The following is a 13,682-nucleotide window of genomic DNA, read 5'->3' on the forward strand; positions in this document are numbered from 1 at the left end:
ATCTCACAGATCCGTATCCACCAGACATTCTAAAAGTTCCTCTAGATCCCGAAGTTCAAGGCACTCAACGCTTAGTGAACAGCTTATAAACGCCCGAGCCGAAGCAGAGGCTAGCAAAGTACAGGCCGCATATGCAAAAAAGAGAGCAGACATGGAGGCTGAGGCTGCAGCAATGCAAGCCGAAGCGGCAGCAATGGAAGCTCAGACAGCACGTCAAAGGGCAGCAATTGAAGCTTTAAAGGTACAGAGCAACTACGAGGCAGCTGCAGCAAAACTAAAGATTTTGGAACAAGCTATCGGTGCAGAGGAAAATGCTAGTGAAAGGGTCAGCATCAAGGCAGATATGGAAGATCCTTTCGAACGCACTAAGAACTATGTTCTAAACCACAGCAGCGAGCACTCAATTGCCTCCATTCTTCACGACAACGCAAGGACTTCACCACACCACCAGGCAAAAGCTGTTCCAGCAACTTCCTACATGCAAAACCACCCCAGTACAGCGCCTGACTGTCATGCTGATTCTGCATATGTCACAGAATTGCACACTAATCTGCAAGCAAGTCACCAAGCTCCTGCTAATAGTACCGTTCCAGACTTTAACCCAACAACTCAGCTGAACGCCCTTGCTGCACCATATCTTCCGTCTCTTTACAACAATACCATAAACAACGCAATGCACAACATCCAACCAGCGACCTCCTACGTAAAGTCAGAGACAACTGATACAGCAGAGTTTGTAAAGTATATACTTCGAAGAGAGCTCACCAAGTCAGGCCTAGTAAGCTTCGATGACCATCCTGAAAATTACAGAAGCTGGAAAGCTGCCTTCAAAACTACCATAGGTGATCTTGGTATTTCTGCTGCTGAGGAGCTGGATCTGCTGATCAGGTGGCTTGGCCCACAATCTACAGAACGTGTCAAGAGCCTCAGGTCAGTCTACATCGACAATCCAACAGCAGGTCTCACCGCTGCATGGGAACGTCTAGAACAGAGTTATGGTAGTCCTGAAGCCATAGAGAATGCATTGCTTAAACGATTGGAAAATTTCCCAACGATATCCGGTAAGGACAATAAAGAGTTCCAGAGACTCAGTGACCTTCTTCTCGAAGTCCAGCTTGCCAAAACCGACCCTAAACTACCGGGCCTCAGTTACCTGGACACTGCTCGAGGAGTTAACCCTATCATTTACAAGCTTCCGTATAGCCTACGTGAAAAGTGGATCCAAATTGGGTCAAAATACAAACGGGAAAACAAGGTTTCATTTCCCCCTTTCTCCTACTTCTGCGAATTTGTCAGGAACATTGCTGACACCAAGAACGATCCTAGTTTTGCATTTGGTGAGTTCAGTACTCCCTCACTGAAAGGTGACAACCTACAAATCAGCTACAAGAACCGTAGAGGTCCGGTGTCTGTTAAGAAGACAGACATTATTCCCGCTCCCACATCAGCTCCCGCCTCAAACAAGAGCGGCAAGATCGAAAACCCAAACCAATTATGTCCTATCCACAAGAAGCCACATCCCCTCAAAAAATGTATCGGTTTTAGGAAGAAGCCCCTACAAGAACGAAAGGAACTCCTAAAGACCTTTGGGATATGTTATAGATGCTGTGCTTCCACTGATCACTTTGCCAAGGAATGTAAAATCCCTATCAAGTGCATAGAGTGCGGTTCCGAGGACCATGTTCAAGCTCTCCATCCACTCGAGCCCAACCCTTCACAATCTGCAAACCTTTCTCCCAGACCAAATCACGATGGGAAGAGTACAGATCAGGTGCCTAATTCCACTATGATATTTTCCTCATGCACTGAAGTCTGTGGGGAAGACCACTGTGACAAGTCTTGTGCTAAAATATGCCTAGTGAACGTTCACCACAAGGATCAGCCAGAAAAGACTTTAAAGGTGTATGCTATCTTAGATGATCAAAGCAATCGATCACTTGCCCGACCTGAACTGTTTGATCTATTTTGCATAAGAGGAGAGGTTCACCCTTACACCCTAAGCACTTGTAGCGGCACTACAGAGGTCTTTGGAAGAAGGGCACATGGCTTTATTGCGTCCTCTCTAGGAGGTAACTTACAATTACCCTTACCTACACTTGTAGAGTGCAACCAGATACCAGCCAACAAAGAAGAAATACCTACACCAGAAGTTGCCTTCTACCACCCTCACCTAAAGTCAATAGCAAGTGAAATCCCACCACTTGACAAAGATGCTAAAATCCTTCTTCTGCTGGGAAGAGATATTCTAAGGGTCCACAAGGTGCACAGGCAGGTCAGCGGACCCCCAGATGCTCCATTTGCCCAGTACCTGGACTTGGGCTGGGTCATCATAGGTAATGTCTGTATAGGCAAAATGAAAAGGCCTACTAACATTTCTTCATTTAAGACAAATGTATTGCCAAATGGTCGTAACACTCACTTTGAGCCATACCCACATCACTGCTGGGCAAAGGAGAAGGTAACTATCTGCAAGTTGCAACACGGCAACACAAACCTTTCCCACACATACGATGACAGTTTTGGCTCTACAGTTTTCAATGCAAGCAGCGAAGACAACATGTTAGCTCCTTCAGTAGAAGGCAAAGAATTCCTTAAAGTAATGGACAACAAGTTCTTTCAGGAAGATTCCAATAATTGGGTAGCACCCCTACCCTTTCTCCTCCCGAGAGAGAAGCTGCCGAACAATCTACATCAAGCCATTAAAAGGTTCTCTCTGCCAAAGCAATGGCATTATATTCCAACTGACCTTAATCCTGCTGATTATGGGACAAGAGCTATATCCCCAGCAGCTCTTCATGGCTGCTTGTGGCTGACGCCTCCAAGATTTCTTCACGAAAACTCCTACTCAATTTCCACAGACGTTGCCTACGAACTGGTACATCCTGATGATGATAAAGAAATCAGGTCTATGAACACAACACTGCATACCTCTATGAGTCCAGAACCAAAACTCAAATCACTTTGTTTTGAACGTTTCTCAACCTGGTCATCAGCTGTTAGGGCTATTGCCTATTTGATTCACGTTGCCCATTGTTTTAAAAGGAGCTTAACATCAGAGTGTCATGGTTGGCATATCTGTACCAACCATCCTACCGCAACGGAAATTGAGTGTACCGAAAAGGTTATTATTCGCTGCGTACAACAAGAAGTGTACATGGAAGAATTCCAGAGATTCAAAGGTGGAATACCTTTATCAAAGGATAGTTCACAATTTAATCTAAACCCTGTGGTCGATGACAATCAGTTGCTGCGAGTTGGAGGTCGAATAGAGAAATCTGACCCGTGCAGCAAGGAACAAAACCCTATCATCATACCAGGTCAGCATCACATCGCCACTCTTCTAATCCGGCACCTTCATGAACTAATACAACACCAAGGTAGACAATTTACAGAAGGCGCTATCAGGTCAGCCGGCTTGTGGATTGTTGGAATGAAAAGATGTGTTTCTTCCCTGCTTTTCAAATGCGTCAAGTGTCGCAAGTTAAGAGGTAGACACCAACTACAACAAATGGCAAGCCTGCCAGCTGATCGTTTAAGCACAGATCCACCCTTCACCTACGTTGGAGTTTACGTCTTCGGTCAGTGGACCGTGGTAACTCGAAAGACTCGTGGTGGAGCAGCCAACACCAAAAGGTGGGCCGTGTTGTTTACTTGTCTCAGCATACGAGCTGTACATATTGAAGTGATTGAGTCAATGGATTCTTCTTGTTTCATCAACGCTTTACGAAGATTCTTCTCCATCCGAGGACCTGTCAAGCAGCTAAGATCCGACTGTGGTTCCAACTTTGTTGGAGCCTGTAAAGAACTTCAACTAGACAATTTCTTAGCAAACAATGGATGTACTTGGCTGTTTAATGCACCACATTCTTCACATATGGGAGGATCCTGGGAGCGATTGATTGGAATCCCCCAAAGAATTCTCGATTCCACGTTACAGGACCACAAGTCTTCACTATTGACTCATGAGACTTTGAGTACCTTTCTCTCGAAAGTATCCGCCATCATTAATGCAAGGCCTTTAGTACCAGTATCTTCTGATCCCGATTCTCCAGTGATTCTTACCCCAGCCACACTCCTTACTCAGAAGGTTGGGACTCCTGTTGAGATCGACCAGAAGGATACCTACAGGCATCAATGGAAACAGGTGCAACACCTAGCCAACGTGTTTTGGCACCGCTGGAGAAAGAAGTACCTGCATATCCTTCAAAGCCGTTCCAAATGGCAAACTCCCAAGCCCAACCTCAAAGTAGGCGACCTTGTTCTTCTGAAAGATAGAGAAGTCTGTCGCAATGAGTGGCCTATGGGTCTTGTAACAAGTGTAATGCCCAGCGATGATGGAAAGGTTCGCAAGGTTGAGATTAAGAAAACCAAAGGAGGTTTAGCTCAGACTTTCTCACGACCAATCACAGAATTGGTACTTCTTCTCCCAAGTGAGTGACTTATGCAAGAGTACAAGACTGTACGGTTCTATGGCGGGGAGAACGCCATAACTGTTAGCTACGCCACTGTTGAAGCTCCATGGCTATAAACTGTAGACTACAGGACTTTAGCCATCTGTTATTGGACTTCATGTTTTATTGTTTATTTACTGCATACCTTCTCTGTTTTGCAGGTATCTTGTATTTATGGTTTACACACCAGTATTATTTTACAATGTTTTCTTCACTTACAGGTTCAAGTTGGACTTTTAGACATTTGGACTTATCTTTATATATATAATAGGCTTTGAAATCTAAAGATTTCAGGCGGGGAGTGTCATGTTACATGATATTGTTTTATTATAATGTACTGTTTCTTTAATGTGCATCTTAAGTTTGTCTCTTGGGCCACTCCATAGTTTGCATGATGCTTCAGATTCTCCCCTCCCCCTTTCCTGTTCCAGTGTATTCTATGCTGTACATCTAAATGTGACTTGTGATATCTCTCCTACCTGTTTGGAAGAATCGTTCTTTTACCTGTTGTAACTTCACATTCTACAGATCATACGACTAATAAACAGCGCCAGATCTTCTTACATGTGAGTTGTGACTGAGTAAACTATCTGGGAAGGTGATTTGGTATGAATAATCTCATCAGGGCAATGAGCGCCATGTGCTCCTGAAAAACACATTCATAGCCTTTGCAGCCGTTCCAGAATAACCGATGATCTGCTTCAAAAGGAATAGAAATTTAAAAGACCTTGTAGTTCATACAGATCCTGTCAGAAGCTACCGAGCCACATCCAAAGAACAAATAAGAGGATCGGTTAGATGCCTAGGATGCGTCACGTGCAGCCACATGATCCCGGCAAAGAAATTTAACAATCCACATAATAACAAAGTTTATACCATCAAATTCACAATAACGTGTAAGACAACACACGTGATATACAAGTTGAATTGTCCATGTGGTCTTTGCTATGTAGGAAAAAACGAAACGGCTGTATGTGAGCGCATCAGGGGACACAGGTCCAGCATACGGCTGGCCTACAGGGATGGCCAATCTGATAAGCCAGTGGCCAAACATTTTTTAGCATTTGGACACCCGCTGGCCGCACTCAAGTTTGTGGCAATCGACCACGTTCCATTATCAAGAAGAGGGGGCGACAGGGGCAAGGTGCTTTTGAATAGGGAAGCATACTGGATATACGAGTTGGACACTGTCTCTCCCAAGGGACTTAATGAGTCATTATCATTACATTCGTTTCTGTGAAGTATATTATTGCGTTAGCCCCTGCTTACATAATGTATGAATATTAATATATGATGTATATTATATATGCTCTGATTTTTATAACTCTGGACACACATATAGTTGCCAAATGGAGACAAATAAATGGAAAGTAAAGAGATCTATAAAAATAATGGTTTGCCGCATAGACTAAATGTGAATAGCAACTCACTATATATAGATAAATAGATGCTCCTCTCCATTATTGGGCTATTTATATGTGTGACCAGTAATACTAATTTACTATTTTTAATATAATAGTTTTATGTGTTAATTTTTATATGCATATATGGCGGTACGATACCACTTTACACTAATAGCACTTTAAGATTATACATAGGTGTCACTTCATTTATGCACTTTTTCAATCACAGACACTTTGGTCACTTTAAAAGTTTAAACACTTTTTTATAAGGTTTTTCACTTTAAGCACTTGCACTTTCTGTATATGAAGGCACCTTTAGACCATATTGTCTCTGAGGAGCAATATGGCTATATATGTATATTGCCACTTTAAATATTATACCAGCAGTTAACCTACTGCTTCACATATTTATGATCATTAGATTAGAATTTAGCGATTTCGCACTGATTATATTTGTATTTATATCATACATCAATTCTTCATTATCATCCTAGTCACACTATTATCGGGTGTGCTGTTGGCAAAACGTTGCCATGGTGATGGTCTAACACACTTCCGTGTTATTGTAGCAACGATAGCGTCACAACGTAATGATGTCACGTAAGGGGGCGGGCACTATACCGCACAGGCGCAGTCCAACGGCTAGAACGCCGAAATCCACCATACCTACACCTGGGGTGAGTTATTCACATTTATTTCAATAATTGTATGCCTATATATTTGAAATGTTGTTCAATTATATTTTAATCCTGATGAAAGTCCACAAGAGGGACTGAAACGTCGATTTTTATGGAATTGGAATAAAAGTTATATTTTAACCGAAATTTCCGTGAGTGCAGCCATCTACTTTGAATTTATGGACTTTTGGCCCTGGTAATGCACCCGGTTTTTGATCTACTAAAAAGGTTAGCTTGTGTGCAAGGTACAATATATATATTTTATATATATATATATATATATATATATATATATATATATATATATATATATATATATATTTTATATATATATATATATATATATATATATATATGTGTGTTTCCCATGTAGTGTATATATTGTATATGTTGCCATTTTACCTTGACATTGTTCATACCATATCACCATCACATTGCAGCCATGGGCACACACACACATTTATACACACATATGCACTGATACACACGCACACATACACAGTGATACATGCACGCATATACACACTCTGATACATGCACACGCACACACACACACATTTTGATACAAACCCACGCATTCACACAAAAACACACTGATTTATAGAGACACACACATAGACAAATACAGACATACAGTCACAATGTGTGTCTAACAAGGTGTATTTCCCCACATTGTATTACATTTATAAATGTATGTTATATTATATCCCTCCTACCTAACTCCTGGGCAGGGAAAGAGGCAATATTCAATTCCCTAGTGGTCTGGTGGATTGCCTGGTGGTCTGGTGGCATAGCTATGGGGTATGTACCTCTTCCTGGTGCAGACCATGAGTAGCTGTCTTGTGAGCTCTGACACTTGAAGTGTCAGAGCATTGTCGTTGAAACCCATGGCTCAGGTTGGCCGCACTTGGAAACAGCTACTCATATTCTGCACCCAGTGAACAAGAGCCTTGGTGGCACACTGGGCAAGCTGCTGGGCCCACTTCCAGTCTGAGGGCCCAATGGGTAAGTCTACCCTTAGGCAGCTGCGAGGCCTGAGGTGGCTGCCTTACTCACATGAATAGAGAGCTGCACCACATGATGCACCAAACTAGGTGAAAGTAGCATTGGACAAACATAAAGCATAATGGCATTGGTACTGCGCATGCAGCAAATATGCTGAAACAAATATGTACACACCAAATATACCGATGCCAGTATTGGACATGCACAAGCCATACTGGAACTGATGTCTAGTATGCATATTTTCAAACTTATATGTTCATGCATGCACTAAACATACTAATATTGTTAATGTGTGTACACTAAACATACTGGTATTATTATTGTTTGAGCACTAAACATACTGGTATTATTATTAATGTGTATGTATTTATGTGTGTGTGTGTGTACTAAACATACTGGTATTATTATTAATGTGTATGTATGTATGTATGTGTGTGTGTGTGTGTGTGTGTGTGTGTGTACTAAACATAATGGTATTATTGGTGTGTGTGTGTGTGTACTAAACATAATGGTATTATTGGTGTGTATGTGTGTGTGTGTGTACTAAACATACTGGTATTATTATTGTTTGAGCACTAAACATACTGGTATTATTATTAATGTGTATGTATGTGTGTGTGTGTGTGTGTGTGTGTGTGTACTAAACATACTCGTATTATTATTGTTTGAGCTAAACATACTGGTATTATTATTAATATGTATGTATGTATGTATGTATGTATGTGTGTGTGTGTACTAAACATAATAGTATTATTGGTGTGTATGTGTGTGTGTGTGTGTGTGTGTGTGTGTACTAAACATACTGGTATTGACATTGTGTGTGCACTAAGCAATGCTAATATTTTGATTGTAGTCAATATTACATACACAGTGTTTGATTTTAGCTCTATCTTTGTTAGTATAATATAGCATTCCTACCAATACAACATGTGTCTAATTTGCCATTTTGATATGTAGAGTACCAGATGACGATGAGGATTCCCCTCCATGGTGCTATACTTTAAAACACAATTCCATAATATGGGAGGCATGTGATGTGTCTTCATGTTGTAAGTACATCCTTTATCAATATTCACAGATCAATTACTACGAGATCTTGAAAAGTCAAATGTGCGTGGATTGATTTTGAGTGCCGCCTAGAATGTCACTTTTCCACCAGCACTGTGTGATCAGCTGGTTTCCAATCCATCCTATGCTATCCTGTACTAATTTCTTCTCTCCTCTAACCAACTTTCTGCTCATTTTCAGCTTATTTGTTCAACTCACAAGGCATTTGCTTCAGTGTGTTAATTATTTTCCCAAAAATGGTCTAATCAAGAAGTCCTCATTAGCCCTCAATGGCAAAATGTCCTATAGTTAACTCTTTCTCTCTCTTGTTCTCCTCTAGGCCGTTAAGAATTTGTTTCAATGCATCCCCCACTAATGTCATCCAATCTTTTCCTAGTGGAACTTTTTGAAAATAATTGTGTTTTTCATATAATGGGTTTAGGGAGACATCACCAACACTTCCAATGAGAGGGCCAGAATTGCCTGATAGATTTTAGCTAATTCTTGGTCTAAAGCGAGTTCATTGCCTCAGCTGAAAACCATAGGGGTGCACTAATGGTCCCCTATGGATGAGCAACCAGTTGCAGAGCTAGATAATGAATACGTTTTTTGTAAATATAAAGTATATATAGTTTTGATTTACGCTACTTCACCAGAATACATATACTTCTCACTGTGTGGATTTTCCTTAGATATTAATTTGCAAACATTTTACAGATGACAAAGCCAAAAGAATAGTGACCCTTGCAGAAGACGTTGCAAAGCCAAAATGTGGGAAGAAACATGAAAAGAGAGTTTACCCAAGAGGTAGGGTCGTTGGAGGGACAGCAGCAATGCCCGCGTCACACCCCTGGATGGCAGCTATATACATAGGACAATCATTTTGCTCTGGGACCTTGATACACACTTGCTGGGTGGTCTCTGCTGCACACTGCTTTGCACATAGGTAAGCACAGTCTCTAGAGCATATATCTAATATGCCGTATTGGTCTGGGTATGTTGTTCTCAAAGGTTTTTAATACAATTGTTTGATTTAATCCCTAGATTCCCTTTAGTCCTCTCCAGTTCCAATGTGGCAATGTTGCTTAATTGAGGTTTTTAATCTTTAGTTTGACTAGCCCCTGTATTTAAAAAATATGATTTTGTGAGCTCTGAGAAATAAAATTAAAAGCATAACGCCACACATCACTTCTATACTAGAACTGGGCTCTTCCATTTTGATTTCCTGTCAATCATTGTTATAAAAAAATATTGTCCTTTTCTGCCACTTAAAATAGTCAGTGGAAGGGAAGAAATTGCAACGGTCAGTGGTTTTTGGGGGGTAAATTGTCAGCGAATATCAAGTTTTAGCCAAAATGAAAATGTAGCAGGCTTGGAGAATGTTTTCAGTTGAGCTATGTTGGCCAATTTGAAATTTGTTTTTGAATAGGGACTACTTTGTTTTATGATAACATCTGAGGTTGATAAAAATTGAAAAAAGGCAATGCTGTTAGGTTATGTCAATTCTGCCAGCCATCGCTAGCGATGATTGAGAGAACCAAGCTGCTTCTCACAGACCATGAAACATAGTCTATGGAGACTACCGTGGTCTTGTGGTCTGAGTGTATTCTCAGATCCTTTCTACCCATCCATCACCATGGATACATTTTGGTAAGACTGCAACTAAATGTACAACCTCAAAATTTCAGAAATTGTCAAAGAAACACATTTTTAACATTCATTGGCATTGAACATGCACCCTCTATCTCTGTCTCTTCTATCTCTATGGTTTAGATGTAGGAGAAAACTAAATATAATTAATGTTTTGCTGCTGTGAACTGTACTAGAGTTCAATAGAAATGTTTTTTTTTACATGCATGTGTGTCACCCTCTAAATGGGGTGTTGATACCTCCACAAGCAGTGAACGTTCTCAAACCCTTGTTTGAATCCCAATCTCAGGAACTTAAAGATTTGATTGATAATGCCTTGTATCTGCTTCGAATCCATTGTTCACTAATCACTGCATAGGAATCTTTCCAAAGTACTAGTGAAGATGAACTAAAACAATTGCAGTCTGGACTTCAAAATTACACTTGAGAAAGCCCCATTTAAAGGGACAAAACTAGTCATGGTGACATCAGCGTCTGGCAACCTGAGGAGAAAAGTAAATGTTATGCCAAGTTGAAGATCTGCGTATGATGCTTTGTAGTGGGCATGTTGCCTTGAAAGAGTTGGCAGAAAACATTCTATCCCTGTTGTGTGCTTTTGTTTTTTTCAATTTGTAATTTATTAGAGGTTTTCCCCCATAAAATACAACTGGAACAAGAGAATATAATGTTGCATCATACATGGGTCATATGCATTTAATGCTTCTCATTTGGTTTTGTGAAGACATTTCTCGAGCTGTGCAGATAGGACTATGCTTTCTACTTAGCAGGTATCTTTATAGTTAGGTTGACGTAAGTATATCAACGGACTGTCAATGCCATATAACTAGTAGACATGTGCAATTTTTTTCGTTCCAAATGTAAATTCGGATGTAAATTTCAGCAATTCGGACATTCGGATGCTTGTCCGGGTTGGGGGTAGGGTTAGGGATAGGGGTAGGATTGGGGGTAGAGTTAGGGATAGGGGTAGGGTTAGAGGTAGGGTTGGGGTTAGGGGTAGGGTTGGTGTTAGGGATAAGGGTAGGGTTAGGTTTAGAGTATTGCCATAGTCCCGTAGTCCCGAAGTCCTATAGTCCTGACGTCCCGAAGTGCCAATGCCCCGAATTGCCGAAGCCCTGAATTTCAGAACTGCCGAACCAAATTGTTTGCCCATGCACATCCCTAATAACTAGCTATAGATAAACAGAGAAAATAGGTAAACTTATAAAATAAAAAAAGAGTGCCATAGTAGCCCAATATCTTGTGGAGGTTTTCACTGTAGCCTCTCTGGCACCATTAAGTCTTTTCTCCCTCTGGGCTTCCGACTGGCAACTGCAGGAAAGGATGTTGGGTCTTCTGATGAGGACAGACTGAGTGTCTTGCTTCCCTGTGGGACAATCAGAGATCCATAAACAGATTGCTGCCTCTCTTATGTTCTTGGCTATTGGGGCCAGTTGCCTCTTTGCCATTAGCACCGCAAATGGCACATCTCTATACCTAGTTGCTGAGCAGCCCTCAAGCTGGATCGTACCAGACTCTCTGGATTTTGTCATGGTAGCTGATTGAACCGCTATGTCTCTGGTGACTGCTATTGTGTCCCTGGCTGCTCCTTATGGGGAGGTTGGTGCTTTTCAAACTTTGAACGCTGATAGTATCATCCCGTTGGTGTCAGTTCCTTTAAGGCCCATGGAAGCCACTAGACGCTGGACAAATGGCAGTTGGGCATCCCCTCCAATTTTGTCCTGTACTCCACTCACACATAGTTACATAGTTACATAGTTAGATAGCTGAAAAGAGACTTGCGTCCATCAAGTTCAGCCTTCCTCACACCTGTTTTTTGCTGTTGATCCAAAAGGCAAAAAAAACCCCCCAAAAAAACCCCCAGGTTGAAGCACAATTTTGCAACAAGCTAGGACAAAAAATTCCTTCTTGACCCCAGAATGGCAGTCAGATTTATCCTTGAATCAAGCACATATTACCCTACATTGAAAGATTATATCCTTGAATATTCTGTCTTTGCAAGTATGCATCTAGTAGCTGTTTGAACATCTGTATGGACTCTGATAAAAACCACTTCTTCAGGCAAAGAATTCCACATCCTGATTGTTCTTACAGTAAAAAAACCTTTCCTTTGCCTTAGACGAAATCTTCTTTCTTCCAGTCTAAACGCATGGCCTCGTGTCCTATGTAAAGTCCGGTTTGTGAATAGATTTCCACACAATGGTTTGTATTGGCCCCGAATATATTTGTATAATGTTATCATATCCCCTCTCAAGCGACGTTTTTCTAAACTAAATAGGTTTAAATTTGTTAACCTTTCTTCATAGCTGATATGTTCCATTCCTTTTATTAATTTTGTAGCCCGCCTCTGCACTTTTTCTAGTGCCATGTTATCCTTCTTTAGAACAGGTGCCCAAAATTGTCATATGTCAGGACTCCAACGTGTTCAATGAGCGGGTGAGCGTCTGTATCTACTGGGCAAGGTTATCAGCATGGTTCTGAGTTTTGTGCAGCTGTTTCTCACGGGTGTGCTCCTTAGTTTTCATCTCCGTGATATTCTGGTGGAGGTCTCCAATCTCCAATTGTGCCTCTCGGAGGTACGGTTTCCAGACTTTTCTTATTTCTTGCAGGAGGTGCTTTATGACACCTTTTGTGACAAGAGCCTTTGTCGTATTCAGAGTCAGGGTAGACATCCCCCGGTTCTGGTGAGGTAGGCAGTTCCCCTTTGTCCTGGGATGCCTCCGAGGCCTCCTCCTCACTTTGCACTGCGGGCGCAGTCTTGGAGGGAGATGCAGTCGCAGGCCTTCCAAAAGAGAGCCGAATATCTGGTAGCTTTGAGGTCTCTGGAGGGCAAAGTTTCTTGTGCTTACGACCCATGATGGTCTCTGTTGGAAGGTGATTAGGATTTTGACCTGTGGGGGCTGTAAATCGTACGTAAATGCCTATTATCGCAGATCTGTCCCGGAGCTTCATGGCTATGCGTCTGCTCAGTCGCTCGGCTAGCCCTGCCCATGTTAGCTGATTTTGATGGTATTTTATGTGAAATAAAGCATTTGTATCTGCAATGCTGGCAATCCTGTCTTCCTTGTGTATTCCCCTGGATCCAACAGTCTCAAGTGTTTTATTCTTCTGGTGCTCAGCTGCGGGAGTACTACTTTCTTTTTTATCCATTAAGGGTTATTGTTTGGGGAAACGTTTTTTAATGTTAATACACCATCTGTTTGTTATATTTAGTTTTCAGATTTACAGAATTTTATATCCAGTGTGTCATGATACACTTAAGAATTGTTTGGTCATCATTTGTTTGTTTGTTTTTTTAATTCTGAGCGCTATTGTGGGTCACCTTATTAATTAATTTATTTGTACCATGTGCTTTCAGTAGACCCACTGTTTGATGGATACCTACTATAGCTTTGCCACTAAAGCAAGCAATTCTTCCCTACTAAAGAAGCCCAATGCTATCACAGTAAATT

The 13,682-nt window shown here is 41.3% G+C and overlaps 1 protein-coding gene across 1 annotated transcript in view; it reads left to right on the plus strand.

The window, feature by feature from the left end:
* The window catches only part of HGFAC (HGF activator), a 113,408-nt gene that overhangs the window by 54,589 nt on the left and 45,137 nt on the right, over positions 1 to 13,682 (plus strand). Inside the window, exons 9-10 of the mRNA XM_063457726.1 lie at positions 8,494 to 8,585; positions 9,301 to 9,529. Of these exons, the coding sequence (XP_063313796.1) occupies positions 8,494 to 8,585; positions 9,301 to 9,529 (321 nt within the window). The remainder of the gene's footprint in view (positions 1 to 8,493; positions 8,586 to 9,300; positions 9,530 to 13,682) is intronic.

The sequence above is a fragment of the Pelobates fuscus genome, chromosome 6 (assembly GCF_036172605.1).
Source record: "Pelobates fuscus isolate aPelFus1 chromosome 6, aPelFus1.pri, whole genome shotgun sequence".
NCBI classification, from domain to species: Eukaryota; Metazoa; Chordata; class Amphibia; order Anura; family Pelobatidae; genus Pelobates; species Pelobates fuscus.